The sequence below is a fragment of the Gracilinanus agilis genome, chromosome 6 (genome assembly GCF_016433145.1).
Source record: "Gracilinanus agilis isolate LMUSP501 chromosome 6, AgileGrace, whole genome shotgun sequence".
Classification (NCBI taxonomy): domain Eukaryota; kingdom Metazoa; phylum Chordata; class Mammalia; order Didelphimorphia; family Didelphidae; genus Gracilinanus; species Gracilinanus agilis.
Window position 1 is genome coordinate 50,032,712 of NC_058135.1, and position 16,895 is coordinate 50,049,606.

Sequence of the window (16,895 nt, forward strand, 5' to 3'; positions counted from 1 at the left end):
ATTTTGGTCATGTCTAAAAAATATGTGTTTCAAGCTGCATCCTGATTCCAATACTTCTTTCTCAGGAGCTGAGTTGCCTGTTGCACCAATAAGTCCTTTGACATTGTATCTGGTAAGGGGCAGCTGGGTAGCTCAGTGGATTGAGAGCCAGGCCTAGAGACAGGACGTCCTAGGTTCAAATCTGGCCTCAGACACTTCCCAGCTGTGTGACCCTGGGCCAGTCACTTGATCCCCATTGCCCACCCTTACCACTCTTCTGCCTTGGAGCCAATGCACAGTATTGACTTTGAGATGGAAGGTAAGGGTTTAAAAAAAAATTGTGGCTGGTAAATTGCATCAATAAGTCTGTCTTTATAATAGATAACATAGTATATTATAATGTAATACAATAATAAATAATAATTATATTATATTATTTTTGTTGAATAAATGGTCCTGTTTCTTCTTAACATCACTTTGCATCAATTCCTACAAGTCTTTCTAGATTGCTCTGGAAGTATCCTTTCTTCATTCATATAATTTATTCACTATTATCCAATTTGTGGCCATTTCCCATTCTTTGCCAACATAAAAAGACGTACTATAAATATATATCTTTTCATATATTAGGTTTTTTCTTTTCCCTTGAACTCTATGGCTATGTAATAAACTAGGGGAGGTTAAAGGCTTTCAAATACTGAAGTTTTGGATAAATATGTTATAGCTAACTTAAAGCAAATTCTTTTCTAACAAAAAATTGCAGACTATTCCAAAACACTAACTAAAAAAAATCTCACCTTTCAGAAGCACAACTGGCTTCATATAGATCATAATCTAGATACAAAAAAGTTAAAATATTCAATTTAATTGAACAAAAATTTAGGGCCCCTATGTGCAAGGGCCTATACTAATTCTTCGTGATACAAATTTAAAAACAAAATGGTATCTGACCACAAGATACTGATGCTACCTGATGAAATTCTAGGATATGGGCCATTTTTAGTTCCTGATAAGTATGAAAGAATTTGCCCAAACTGTTGAAATTATAAGACCATTTTTGGAGGCAACTGATGAGACACAGGAATTTCCTAATTACTGACTGACTCAGGATCAACCATGTTCCCCTACAGTTCATAAAACAAGCTCCTCTCATTCTGGTGCTCTCAGTTATCAAGGCTCTTTTTCCTTGTTCTTTATTCCAAAGGGCAGCAAAGAGTCATAAGGGAAAATGTCTACACCCTTTCTCTCAATCATCAGAAAAAGCACTGGAGACATTAATGTATCAGTGGGAAATACATGCTTAGATATGACCTGGGGAGTGAGGCTCAAGAGGTAGTAGGATCCTAGATTCTTGCCTTTTAGAAGGAAAAATAGAAAAACAACTTTGACATAATGCCTCAAAAAGAATTCTGGAGCAGCAAAAACCACAAAAAGACAACAGTATAAATGATCTATTACTGCACCAGGGTAGAATTGCAGCAAAAAACACAATGCCAAGGTGGGTACCATCATGACAACAAGGTCTTGGGGGCAATTGAATCAGCAGCAAAGGCTTTCAGAGCTCTCAGCCACAACTAGTAAAGGAAAGGTTGGACAACTGCTCAAGATAGTAGGGGTCCCTTTTCTGGCTCTGGGTACCAGACTCTTGTCATATTACTGATATAAAGATCCAGGTCTCAGTCCTGAGTTATGATCTCAGGGTGAGATAGAGCACTAGCAGACACCAGCACTTTTGGTCCCAGGGAAGCAGGGGACCTTTTTCACAATTCCAAGGCATTAAAAGAATGCTTTTGATTACACACAGACCAAAGCATAAGCCAGGAGAGTATTAAAAACTTCTCTTGATACCACCTTGGAAGAACTAAAAGCAGACAGGTCTCCAAAATGCCAGCTCTGAAGGCAGCTACACAAAGAACCTGACACTTGGAACATGCTCCATTCACTACAGTTACAGAGCCTAAATTTAACAGTTTTTAAGTTAAAAAATAAGAAAAAGGCTGGAAAATGTTCAATGAAAAAAGAAATTTAATAAAAAAAGTGATTTTGGTGATAGGAAAGAACCAAAACACAAACTCAAAAGAAGAAAACAAAATCAATACTGTTGAATCCAAAGCCTCCAAGAAAAATATGAATTGTTCTCAAGCCCCCAAAAAATTAATAGAAGAGCTCAAAAAGGATGCAAAAGTCAAAGAAGAGAGGAAGAAAGAAAATTGGGAAAAGAAACGAGAGTGATTCAAGAAAATCATGTCAGAAGAGTCAACAGCTTGGTAAAATAGACATAAAAAAGTGAAGAAACTGATACCTTAAAAAACAGAATGGACCAGTTGGCAAGAAGCACAAAACTATTAAGGGATTCTTTAAAAAGCAGAACTGGCCAAATGGAAAAAAAGATACAAAAATATGCTGAAGAGAAGAACTTCTTAAGAAGGCAGAATTATCCATATGGAAAAAGAGGTATACAAATTCACTGAGGAAAATAACTTTTTAAAAAGTAGAATTGGTCAAATGGAAAAGGAGGCACAAAGGCTCACTCAAGAAGATCATGCCTTGAAAATTAGAACTGAGAAAGTAGGAGCTTCTATGAGAATTCAATAAGTAATCAAAGTCAAAAGAATGAAAAAATAGAAGAAAATGTGAAATATCTCCTTGGAAAAACAACTGACCTAGAAAAACAAATACAGGAGAGATAATCTAAGAATGAGTGGACTACCTAAAAGCCACAATCAAAGAAGGAACTGAGACATTATCTTTCAAGAAATTATCAAAGAAAACTGCCCTGATATTCTAGAACCAGAGGGTAAAATGGAAATATAAAGAATTTACCAATCATCTTCTGAAAGAGATCTTTTAAGGAAAACTCCCTGGAATATTATTACCAAATTCTAGAACTCCTAAGTCAAGAAGTAAATATGGCAAGCAGCCAAAAAGAAACAATTCAAATATCATGAAGCCATAGTCAGAATAATAAAGGAGTTAGCAGCTTCTACATTAAAGGAGCAAGGGACCTGGAATGGGATATTCCAAAGGACAAAGGAATTAGGACTTCAAGCAAGAATCACTTATCCAGAAAATCTGAATGTAATCCATCATGGGAAAAAATGGATATTCAATGAGATAGAGGACTTTCAAAAACTCCTGATGAAAAGATTGGAACTGAATGGAAATTTTAACTCTCAAATACAAGACTGAAGAGAAACATAAAAAGGTAAACAGGAAAGAAAAATCAAAAGACAGTCAACAAGATTAAACTGTTTACATACCTATATGTGAAGATGATTCTTGAAATTCTTAAGAACTTTATCATTATTATGGCAGTTAGAAGGAGTATACATAGATAGAGGGCAAGGGTATGAGTTGAATATGATGGGATGATATCTAAAAAACATAAAATTAAAGAGTGAGAAAGATGAATGCATTGGGAAAAGAGGGAGGGGAGAAATAGCATAGAGTAAATTATCGCATGTAAAAGAGGCATGGCAGGGCAACCAGGTGGCTCAATGGATTAGAGAGCCAGGCTTCAAGACAGGAGGTCCTCAGTAAAAATCTTGCCTCAGATATTTACTGCCTATGTGACCTATGGCAAGTCTCTTAACCCTGATTGCCTGGCCTTTTCCACTCTTCTACCTTGGAACCAATATTAATATTGATTCTAAAATGGAATGTAAGGGTTAAAAAAAGACCTATGATAGAGCTTTTATAATGGAGGGGAAGATGGGGGGTTGTGGGGAGGGGAGCATTTGAACCTTGTTCTTATCAGACTTGACTCAAAGAGGGAAAAAATACACCACCAACTGGATATAGAAATATATTTGTGCTATAGGAAAGTAGAATGGAAACGAGAAAAGAGAAGGTGGGAATGGGGGCTGATAGAAAAGAGGGCACATTGGGGAATGTGACAGTTAGAAGCTAAACACTTCTGAGAATGGACAGAATGAAAGGGGGAGAAAAGGATAAACAGGGGAAGAAATAGGAGGGAGACTAATATTCAGTAATTATAATGGTGAAAAAATGTTTACAAGTCTCTCTACTAAAGGCTTCATTTCTTAAATGCACAAAGAAATGAATCAACCATTTAAGAATACAAGTCATCTCCCAATTGATAAATGGTCAAAGGATATGAATAGGGAAAATTCTAAGACAAAATAACTAAAGCCCTCCATACAAAAATAGAAATCATGCAAATTAAAATAACTTTGAGGTACTATCCCACACCTATCAGATTGGCTATTATGACTGAAAAGGAAAATGACAAAACATGGAGGGGATGTGGGAAAGTTGAGGCACAAATGCACTGTTGGGAGAGCTGTGAACTGATTTGATTATTCTGGAGAGCAATTTGGGCCTATGAAAGGGCTTTAAAATAGTACATACCCATTGACCCACAATACCATTACTAGGTGTGTATAACAAAGAAAAAAAAGAAAAAAAGGGGAAGTATCTATATGTTCAAAAATATTTAAATCAGCTCTTTGTGTGGGGACAAAGAATTAGAAAGTGAAGGGGTATCCATCAATGGGGAATGTCTCTGTAAGTTATTATACATGATGTAATGGAACACTATTGTGCTGTAAGAATGGCAAACAGGAAGTACTTAGAAATACCTAGAAAGACTTATACAAAATGAAGCAGTGAAGTAAGTAGAACAACTTGTGAATAACTTAGCTATTCTCAGCAATACAATCCAAAGAGTCATGATAAAAAATGCCATCTGCTCCAGAGAAAAACTGATGGAGTCTGAATCCAGACCAAAGACAACTTTTTTCACTTTTTTCTGAAAGGAAGGAAGGAAAGGGCAGCGGAGGAGGAACAAGGAGGAGGAGGAGGAGAAGTAGGAGAAGAAAGAAGAAAAGACATTCCCTAGTCGACACCTTTTTAGAATTGCCCTGCAGGTAATCCTAAATTGAAGAACTTTGGAATTCAAAAATTTGGGGACAAAGATTTTTGAGAGAGATTATCTGATACAGCTTGCTCCTTGGAGAAAAAAAGAATAGTTCTAAAGAAGAAAATTAGTGAGAAATTAATTGAAAATCTAGTAAGAAAGGATGAGTTTCAGTAAATACTAAAACATATTGTTAACCTCTGAAAGTCAAAACTACCAGGTGGCATTGTAAATCTTGAGGAGATGGTGTAGGGACACGACTCACTGCCATGATAGAAGTTTGCTCTTTATAACACATATGCTAATACCTAAGTCAGGAAGAACAAAAACAGAGAAAGAATAATAGATTTACTACCTTAATGACTATAGCTGCAAAAATTTTAATAAAATACCAGCAAGGAGGCTATACCAATGTATCACAAGTCACGATGACCCAATAAGATTTATGCCAGAAATGCAGGGCTTGTTCAATATTAGGAAAACTCAGCATAATTGAACATATAAATAACAAAACCAAAAGAAATCACATGATTATCTCAACTGATACAGAAAAAGCTTTGGATACAAAATACAATACCCATTCCCATTAAAGACACTTGATATAATAATAAAAATAATAATAATAAAATGAGTTTCCTTAAAATGAAAAGTAGTATCTATCTAAAACCATCAGCATGTATTATCTCTAATGGGGACAAATTAGAAGCATTCCTAATAAGATCAGAAGTGAAGTAAGGATGTTTACTCTCACCACTATTATTCAATATTATTCTAGAAATGCATTATAGCAGTTAGAAAACAAAAAGAAATTGAAGAAGTTAAAGTAGGCAATGAAGAAATTAAACCATCACTCTTTCCAGATGATATGATGGGTATACTCAGAGAATTACAGAGAACAACTAAAAATACCATTCAAAATAATTAATAACTTTAACAAAGTTGCAGGATATAAAATAAACCCACAAAATCACCAGTATTTCTATATATTAGAAACAAAGTCCAACAAGAGATGGAAAGAAAAATTCCATTTAAAATAACTTTAGACAAAATAAAATGCTGGAGTCTACTTGGAAAGACAAACACAGGAATTCTATGAACACAATTATCAAACACTTTTCACACAAATATTTTATTATAAACAATTGGAAAAAATTTAATTGCTCCTATAGAGGCCAAGCAAATATGAAAAAATGACAATTCTACTTAAATTAATTTATTTATTCAGTACCATACCAAACTACAAAAAAAATATTTTATAGAGCTAGAGAAAGGAATAACAAAATTCATGTCGAAGAAAAAACATGTCAAGAATATCAAAAGAATTAATGAAAAATTGTTAAGGAAAGTGGTCTAAAAATATCAGATCTCAAAATGTACTATAAGCAGTAAGCATCAAAATAATCCAGTATTGGCAGAGTTCAAGATGGTAGCTTAAGAGCAGCAAAAAGCCTAAAGCTCTCTTACTATCCTTCCATACCAATCTTTAAAAAGCACTCCAAAAAGTCAGTGATCCAAACCCAACAACAAGACAGAATCATGGGGCTCACTTGCTGAACATAACTTGAAAGGTAGACAGAGAGAGTCGATTTCCATGGTATAAGGGGGAGACCAGAAACAAGACTGGGCTGGTTAACTATCCCCCTGACTCTCACTCCATGCTGAGACCTGAGATTAGATATGGTTTGACTTTGGATCCCAAGATGAAGGAGTGCTTCAGAAGACCACTTGAGGCCCTGGTCTCTGATAGTGACTGGCAGAGAGGAAGGAACAGGAGTGGGGGGCATCTGACTGGGCACCTTCAGCCTCCATGTTTAGCTATGGTAAAGATTTGGCCCCAGGCAAGGTTAGCTCAAATGGCCTGATACAGTAAACTAGCAGAGGGGCTAGCATACAGTCCACAGGAAAAAGAAAACAAAACAAAAAAAGCGAGAGAGTAAATGAGTAAACAACAGGAAAAAAAGAAGGTAAGAATCAAAAGCTTCTATGGGGATAAAGACCAAAGAATAGAACCAAAAAAGGATGATGGGTTCCAAAGAACTTTAAGCAAAACCTCAAAAAAAATCTGGAAATTGGTCTTAGGCTCTGGAAGAGCTCAAAAAGGAATCCAAAGATCAAATAATACAGGTTGAAGAAAAATGAGAAAAAGAAAACAACAGCTTAAAAAGCTGTTTCATCTGGAAAAAGGAGCACATGAATCAAAGGGAAAAAAAACAATTTCTTAAAAGCCAAAACTGGCCTACTAGAAAAAGAGTCAAATAAGTCAAAAGAAGAAAAGAATGACTTGGAAAGAAGAATGGAACAAATGGAAAAGAAGATCAAAAGGTCATGGAAGAAATCTAACCTTTAAAAATTAGAACTGGGCAAATAGAAGCTAATGACTTCACAGGATATCACAAAACAATAAAACAAAATTAAAAAATCAAAATTAAAAACTACAAGAAAATGTGAAATATCTCATAATATAAAACAACTTACCTCGAAAATAGATCCAGGAGAGACAATTTAAGAATTATTTGACTACCTGAAAGTCATGACCAAAAAAAAAAAAAAAAAAAAAAAGCCTAGACATCATACTACAGGAAATTATTCAAGAAAACTGACCTGATATTCTTAAACAAGACAGTAAAATAGAGATTGAAAGAATCCACAGATAACTTCCTGCAATAAATCCCCAAATGACGACTCCCAGGAATGTTTTAGCTAAGTTCAAGAGCTCCAGTCCAATGAGAAAATACTTCAAGCAGCCAGAAAGAAACAATACAGATATCATGGAGCCCCAGTCAGGATTACATAGGATTTAGCATCTTCCACATTTAAGGACCAGAAGACTTGGAATATGATATTCTAGAAGGCAAGGGAATTGGGATTACAGACAAGAATCAAGTACTCAGTAAAACTGACTATATTCTTTCAGGGGAAAGTATGGTCATTTAATAAAATCCAAAATTTCCAAGCATTCCTGAAGAAAATACCAGACTTAAACAGAAAGTGTGATGCCCAAAAGCAAAATTTAAGAGAAGCATGAAAAGATAAATAAGAGAAAAAATTTAAGAGCTTCAATAAGGCCAAATGGCTTATATTCCTATATGGAAAGATGATACGTATAACTCTTAAAAAATTGTTGTCATTATCACAGTAGTTGGAAGAAGTATACATAGAGGGTATAGTAGTAAGCTGTTTATGATGATATGTCAAAAAATAAAACTAAGGGTGAAAAGAGGATAATACTAAGAAATGGGAAAAGAGAAACAAAATGGGGTAAATTGTATCACATAAAGAAGTGCAGGAGTTTAAGGGTTAAATTTAATGGTTGGACAATAATTTTATGGAATTATGTGGTCACCAATATTTATTATGTTGAGTCAGAAATTTATTTACAAATATTTACAAAATGGAGAGGAAACAATAAAGTAGAGAAATGTGAAGAGATTAGAGAGGTTATCTATCCTATCAACTTAAATGTTTACACTGGGCTGTTTAAACCAGGCAGAGATTAATTAACTCTCAACCAGGAAGGCTGGTAGTGAGTAACCATATGGCCTCCTCCAAGATGGAAGCTAGTCTCTTGGAAACTAGAAAAGGAGTCAGCCATTCACTCACCCAACAAAGTAGTTCAGGAGTCAGAGTCTAAGTTGAAGCTGAGTTCCAAGCCCATGATCCAAGCCACAGTCTCCAGAGAAGCTCCCTTGAAAACTCTCCCCAGTCAGAAGACTATCTCCAGAAGACAGTCTCTTCAGACTATCTTCTCAAAGACAATCTGCTCTGAAGGAGTTTGGGGCTTGCTTTTATTGTGACTTCTTGTCCCTGCCCCTCTTCACAGGGACCAATCAAAGTTTCGAAATTGTCTAGCACTGCCCAGGGGGCAGTGTCTGGGGGATCAACTTCTCACTTTCTGAAGGTTAAGTCTCATCAAAAAAAGATTCACAACTAAGGGTGTGAATTTTCTGAATCTCACCTTCTGCAGGTTAAGTTATCATCAAAAAGGTTCACAGCTGAGGGTATGAATTTTCTAAGTACCTTGCTAGATTCTCACCCTAGTACTAAGTAGGTGTTGTTGATTCAATTTAAAAGTGGACAAAGGAGAGTTAATTCTGTCTTCAGTCTAGTGAGGTACTAAGCAGGGATACTTAAGTTAGTGTTAACTCAAAATAGACAACAGAGTAGAGAATTCTCTTTCACAGGAGTGGTGGTGGGGAGAAGACTAAGACAATGAAAGGGAAGAAGAGGCTGCTGATGGGTAATAATTAAATCTTATTCTCATTGGAATTTCTCAGGGAGGAAAGAACAGCTAGATTCATTGGGGTATAGAATTGTATCTTACTCTGTAGAGAAGTAGAAGGAGAATAAGAGGTGTGTAGTAGGGAGGGGAGTACTACAAGTGAAGGAGAGGTTGGGGGGGGTGAACAAAAGACCCATTAGTAAGAGGGGAATAAGAAGGGAGGTATTGGGAAGGGGAAAAGAGTGAAAAGAGGGGAGACTGACTAAAAGCAAAACATTGGAGGGGAGGAAAAGAGTAAAAGGAGAAAAGTCAGGATTAAAGGAGGAAGTCAAAATGGAGGGGAAGACACAGATGGTGATCATAATTGTGAATATAAATGGGATGAACTTGCCCATAAAATGGAAGTGGATAGCAAATGTAATTAAAAAATAGAATCCTGCCATATATTGTTTACAAGAAACATACTTGAGGCAGGTAATCACACACAGGGTGAAGGTAAGAGGCTGGAGCAGAATTTGTTGGGCTTCAACTGAGACAAAGAAGGTAGGAGAGGCAACCATATGATTTAGAAAAAGCTAAAGTAAAAATAGATTTTATTAAAAGAGATAAGGAAGATAATTAAATCTTGATAAAAGGCAGTATAATGAAGAAATATCAGTACTCAATATATATGCACCAAATGGAATAGCTTCCAGATTTTTAAAGAAGAAAGTAAAGGATCTTAAGGAAGAAAGAGATTGTAAAACTATACTAGTAGGTGACCTCAACCTTCCCCTATCAGAATTAGATAAATTTTGAACCAAAAAAATAAATAAGAAAGAAGTAAGGGAAGTGAATGAAATGTTAGAAAAATTAGAGGTAATAGATATATCTGGAGAAAATTGAATAGGGATAAAAAAGAATATACTTTCTTTTCAGCAGTTCATGGTACATATACAAAGGTTGACCATATACTAGGGCATAAAAACATCACAAACAAATGTAGAGAAGCAGAAATAATAAATGCAACTTTTTCAGATCATAATGCAATAAGAATTATAATTAATAAGAGTTCATGGAGAGGCAAATTTAAAGTTAATTGGAAAGTAAATAATCTAATTCTTCAAAACTGGTGGGTCAAAGAACAAATCATAGGAACAATTATCAATTTCATTGAAGAAAATGACAATGAGGCGACAACATATCACAATCTATGGGATATAATCAAAGCAGTTTTCAGGGGAAATTTTATATCCTATATCAACAAAATACAGAAAAAGGAGATCAGTGAATTGGGCATGCAACTAAAAAAATAGGAAAAGAATGAATTAAAAATCACCAGATAAAAATTAAATTGGAAATCCTAAAAAATCAAAGAAGAAATTAACAAAATTGAAAATAAAAGAATTATTGAACTAATAAATAAGACTAGGAGTTGGTTCTTTGAAAAAATAAAATAAAGTATAGACTAATCTAATTCAGAAGAGAATCAAATTAAAAGTATCCAAAATGAAAAAGGGGATCGTATCTGTAATGAAGAGGAAATTAAGGCAATTATTAGGAGTCATTTTGCCCAATTATAGGACAGTAAACATGACAATTTAGGTGAAATGTATGAATATTTACAAAAATATAAATTGCCTAGATTAAGAAAAGAGGAAATAGAATACTTAATCCCATTTCAGAAAAAGAAATTGAATAAACCATCAAGGAACTCACTAAGAAAAAATACCCAGGAACATATGGATTTGCAAGTGAAAACTGAAAACAAAACAAAACAAAAAACATTTAAGGAACAACTAATCCCAATAATATACAAAGTATTTGACAAAATAAGCAATTCAGAAGGAATCTTACCAAATTCTTTTCATGACACATATGGTACTTATACCCAACCCAGGTAGACCAAAAACAGAAAAAGAAAACTAGAGATCAGTCTCCTTAATGAACATAGATGCAAAAATCTTAAATAAAATATTAGCAAAGAGACTATAGCAAGTTATCACAAGTATTAGTCACTATGGCTAGGTGGGATTTATACTAGGAATGCAAGACTGGTTTAATATTAGGAAAACCATCCACATAATCGATTATATCAATAACCAGACTAACAGAAATCACATGATTATCTCAATAGATGCAGAAAAAGTCTTGTGTAAAGGGAATCTCCCCTCCCAGGATCACATACTGGGGTCCTACCTATGTCCTGGTACTACTAGAGCTACATCACATCAGTGCACTCCAATGTGGGTCATGGGAGAGTGACCTAGGCACATTGACCTGGAAAGGATCAGGTTAGGATTTGGGGGTAAAGGAGAAGATATAAAAGGGAGGGTTTCCAGGAAGAGGGCTCTTTCTATTTCACTCAAGTGCACAGTGAAAGAACAGTGGCTGAGAGAGCCATGTGGAGGAGGGCCCACGTGGCTAGTTTAGAAGAAACTTCTTTCTCTATACCTATCTGCCTTCTCTTATTCAAGTAAATATTAATAAACTCTATGGAAATTATGGACCAGAGTTTAATTCAGTTTTAATAGCCTTTGACAAAATACAACACCCATTCCTATTGCAAATACTAGAAAGCACAGGAATAAAAAGGCCTTTCCTCAAAATAATAACTAGTATTTATTTAAAACCATCAGCAAGTACATCTGCAATGGGGATAAGTTAGAAGCCTTCCAAATAAGATCAGGAGTAAAGCAAGGATGTCCATTATCACCACTATTACTTAATATTGTGCTGGAAATGCTAGTGGTAGCAATTAGAGAAGAAAAAGAAATTGAAGGGATTAAAGTAGGCAATGAAGAAACTAAACTATCACTCTTTGTGGATGATATGAAAATATGCTTAGAGAATCTTAGAAAATCAATTAAAAAGTTAGTGGAAATAATTGATAACCAGCAAAGTTGCAGAATACAAAACAAACCCACATAAATCATCAGCATTTCTATATATTTCCAACAAAACTAAACAAGTTAGAAAAAGAAATTCCACTTAAAATCACTCTAAACAATATAAAATATTTGGGAATCTATATGCCAAGACAAACACAGGAATTCTGTGCATACAACTACAAAATACTTTTCATACATTTAAAACAAAAACAAACCAAAAAAAACCTAGTCTGGTACTGACTAAGCAATAGACTGGTGGATCCATGGAATAAATTAGGTACCAAATATATAGCTAGTTATAAATCGTCTGTGGTGATTTTAAATGGTGTTTCTCTTTCTACATCTTGCTGCTCTAATGTGTTGGAAATGTATAGAAATGCTGATGATTTATGTGCATTTATTTTGTATCCTGCAACTTTGCTAAAGTTCTACAAACTTCTTAGTTGATTCTCTAGGATTTTTTAAGTAGACCATCATATCATCTGCAAAGAGTGATAGCTTAGTCTCCTCATTACCTATTTTGATACCTTCAATTTCTTTTTCTTCTCTAATTGCTACTGCTAGTGTTTCTAGTACTATGTTGAATAATAGAGGTGATAATGGGCATCCTTGTTTTACTCCTGATCTTATTGGGAAGGCTTCTGATTTATCCCCATTGCATATGATGCTGGTTGATGGTTTTAGGTATATACTGTTTATTATTTTTAGGAAAGATCCTTCTATTTCTATACTTTTCAGTGTTTTCAATAGGAATGGATGCTGTATTTTGTCAAAGGCTTTTTCAGCATCTATTGAGATAATCATGTGATTTTTGTTTGTTAGACTGCTGATATGGTCAATTATGTGGATGGTTTTCCTAATGTTGAACCATCCTTGCATTCCTGGCATAAATCCCACCTGATCATGGTGGATGATCTTCTTAATTACTTGCTGGAGTCTCTTTGCTAATATTCTAGTTAAGATTTTTGCATCTATGTTCATTAGGGAGATTGGTCTGTAGTTTTCTTTCTCTGTTTTTGATCTCCCTGGCTTTGGAATCAGTACCATATTTGTGTCATAAAAGGAATTTGGTAGGACTCTTTCTTTGCTTTTCATATCAAATAGTTTGTATAGTATTGGGATTAGTTGCTCTTTGAATGTCTGATAGAACTCCCTTGTGAATCCATCAGGCCCTGGTGATTTTTTCTTAGGGAGTTCTTTGATGGCTTGTTTAGATTCTTTTTCTGATATGGGATTATTTAGGTATTTTATTTCTTCTGCTGTTAATCTAGGCAGTTTATATTTTTGTAAATATTCATCCATATCTCCTAAATTGTTATATTTATTGCCATATAATTGGGCGAAATAGTTTTTAATGATTGCCTTAATTTCCCCTTTATTAGAGGTGAGGTCTCCCTTTTCATCTTTGATACTGTCAATTTGGTTTTCTTCTTTCCTTTTTTTTTTATTAGATTGACCAGTACCTTTGTCTATTTTATCTGTTTTTTCAAAATACAAGCTTCTAGTCTTATTTATTAATTCAATAGTTCTTTTACTTTCGATTTTATTAATTTCTCCCTTGATTTTTTGTATTTCTAATTTAGTTTTCATCTGGGGATTTTTAATTTGCTCGCTTTCTAATTTTTTGAGTTGCATGCCATTTCATTAATCTCTGCTCTCCTTAATTTGTTAATATATTCACTCAAGGATATAAATTTCCCCCTGAGTACTGCCTTGGCTGCATCCCACAGAGTTTGGTAGGATGTCTCATCATTGTCATTCTCTTCAATGAAATTGTTGATTGTTTCTATGATGTCTTCTTTGACTAGCTGGTTTTGGAGAATCATATTATTTAATTTCCAATTAGTTTTTGATTTGCTTGTCCAGGTGCCCTTACTAATTATTATTTTTATTGCATTATGATCTGAGAAGGTTACATTTATTATTTCTGCTCTTTTGTATTTGTTTGCAATGTTTCTATACCCTATTACATGGTCAATCTTTGTGAATGTACCATGTGAAGCTGAAATGAAGGTGTATTCCTTTTTGTCCCTATTTATTTTTCTCCACATATCAATTAAATCTAATTTTTCTAGGACTTCATTCACCTCTCTTACCTCTTTCTTATTTATTTTTTGGTTTGATTTATCTAGATCTGAAAGAGGAATATTTAGATCTCCCACTATTATGGTTTTCCTATCTATTTCCTTCTTGAGCTCTGCCAGTTTCTCTTTTATGAATCTGGATGCTATGCCACTTGGTGCATACATATTGAGCAGTGTTATTTCCTCATTGTTTATACTGCCTTTAATCAGGATGTAATGACCTTCCCTGTCTTTTTTAATCATATCTATTTTTGCTTTGGCTTTGTCTCTCAAGTTTCTCTTGGTGTCCCCTACTATTCACCCCCCTCTTTCCCACCCCCCATGTCATCTTAGACCATTTAGTATTCCGTCCTCTCCCTATGAATTATTCTTCTGATTGCTAAAAGAGTGAATACTATAATAGTGAATAGAGTTCTCTACAGAGAATTATACATAGCATTTCTCCACATAGGAGTACAGATAATTAGATCTTATTGAGGCCCTTAAAAAGGCAAATTTAAAAATTATGAGTTTTCTTTCTTTCCCCTCTGTTTCTTATTTACCTTTTCATGTTTCTCTTGATTTTTGTGGTTGGATATCAAACTTTCCATTTAGTCCTGGTCTTTTCTGTGCAAATACTTGGAAATCTTCAATTTTGTTGAATGCCCATACTTTCCCCTGGAAGTATATAGTCAGTTTTGATGGGTAGTTGATCTGTGGTTGTAGGCCCAGTTCTCTTGCCTTTCTCAATATCACATTCCAAGCCTTGCAGTCTTTTAGCGTGGAGGCTACCAGATCCTGTGTGATCCTGATTGGTGCTCCTTTATATTTGAATTGTCTCTTTCTGGCTTCTTGTAAGATTTTTTTTTAGTTTGCCCATCACTGCTCCAGTATAACAAGATAGGGATAGGGACATGATAAAGACTGCCAATTTCTCTCATTTCAGCCTCTTCCCAGAGTCTCTTCCTTTTAGTGACTGAGTGCATCTTCACTCTCAAAACTGGAAGCCAGAAGAGCCAGGATCTCAACTCTCCTGCTCTCACCAATTCTAGCCTTTCATACATACTCAGGACATGGAGTAATCAGTCTTCACCAATGAGGGGAGTACCACACTCTTAGCCCTTGAAGCCAAAGGCTACACAGGCAAAACAAACTTCCTCATCGTGAGTGGGGGATTAAAATGGAGTGGGGAGTGGGGGGAGGAAGAAAAGCAAAGAGCTAGAGTCTATAAGGGAATGCTCATCAGCTGGGGAAGAGCTAAACAAACTGTAGTATATGAATGTAATGGGATATTACTCAGCTGTAAGAAATAAGAGATTTCAAAGAATTCTGGGTAGTATGAACTGATGCAGCCTAGGGAGAACCATTTTTTTAGAGGACAACATTGTACAGAAGAACAACTTTGGAAGACTTAAGAACTGTGACCAATGAGAGGATTAGCCATACCTGGAAGGAACCTGTCATCTACCTCCTGAGAACTTATGGGCTCAAAGTGGTGCAAAAAGATATACATTTTGAAGTTTTGTCATTATGTGTTTAGATTCATCTTCCTTGACTATTCTTATTGGGGCAGGAAGAGGTTAGCTGTGGAATGAAGGAAGGAAGGAAGAAAGGAAGGAAAAGAAAGGAAGGGTGTGAGGGATGCATGGAGGAAGAGAGGGAAGGAGGGAAACACTCATAGAAATATGTATATATTTAAATATACCAAAACGAATGGCAGAAAGGAATGAAGAGTGTTCAGAAAAGTAAGACAGTTTTAAAAGTTGTATGTGGAATTATTAGGAACTTATTAAAAAGTTGTATGAATTGGAAATTCCTGGTTTCATACAAAATTCCTTTTTGTGTCCTGCTCCCTTTTTTGGTGTTTAGGTGTATTAAAAAATTTTAATGTAGATGTCTCAAAAGTAAATTTGATTTTTTAAAAAATCATTTTTAAAAATATTTTTCCATGTTTACACAATATGTTTTCTTTTTCTCCCCTGTTACCTCCCCATTCCTATAGCCAACAAGCAATTCTTCTAGGTTATACAAATGTTATAACTTGATACCAATTTCCATATTATTCATTTTTACAATAGAGCAATCTAAAGTAAATTTAAAAAGAAAATATTTCATAGAAGCACTAAACTTAAGAGTGAAAAAAGACCTTAGCAGCCATGTAGTCCAAATAATTTCTGTCTAAGAAAAAAATTAACATGAAAATATTTGGGAAGATTATAGATTAACATAAGATAATAGATAAGTCTTACTCATTTCAACATCCTTTCTAATAAACAAAAAGTAATACTACTATCTCAACTGACTGGGGGAAATATTTTAATCTTTTCTTCACAATGATGCTAAATAAGGTGCCAATCATATTGGAGGATCTGAATAATAATGTGTGAATGGATCAGTAACTTCATGATGTCTTTTTAATCTAAATTATTTAAGCTTTTATTTTCTGGTCTGTAGGGTTAGGATAATAATAAAAGGCTGCTGTGAGCAAAATGCTTTGTAACCCTTAAAACATCATGCAAAAGTGAGATGTTAGTATTCTGCTTGGAATTTCCCCATTCCCTTGTATTCTAATCTTACGTACTAGTTGTTATGAAGGCGTTGACTCTCCCTGTGACTAGGAATGAAATCAGTATAAACTTCTGGTTCTTTTCTTCTAAAAGGATGCTTTCCTCAGATTTTTCATCTCCAGAGTTCTGAAGCAAATGATGAAATCTTATCAGAAATCTACTTTGATAAATGGTTTCTGAATAGAGTAAATGCCCCCTCCCATTCACTCTCAGAGAGCCATCCCTTATGACATAGAATAAAAAGGGGGGGGGGAGGGAAACCATCCAGTCAAACTAACCAACCCTTCCAAAAAAGTCTGACATTATACTGTGTCCCAC

At 34.8% G+C, this 16,895-nt stretch overlaps 1 protein-coding gene across 1 annotated transcript in view; it reads right to left on the reverse strand.

The window, feature by feature from the left end:
* LOC123252240 (sodium/hydrogen exchanger 9B1-like) overlaps positions 1 to 15,523 on the reverse strand; it is an 84,140-nt gene extending 68,617 nt beyond the window's left edge. The window contains exon 1 of the mRNA XM_044681630.1: positions 15,457 to 15,523. Within this exon, the coding sequence (XP_044537565.1) occupies positions 15,457 to 15,523 (67 nt within the window). The remainder of the gene's footprint in view (positions 1 to 15,456) is intronic.
* Positions 15,524 to 16,895: the final 1,372 nt, after the last annotated feature.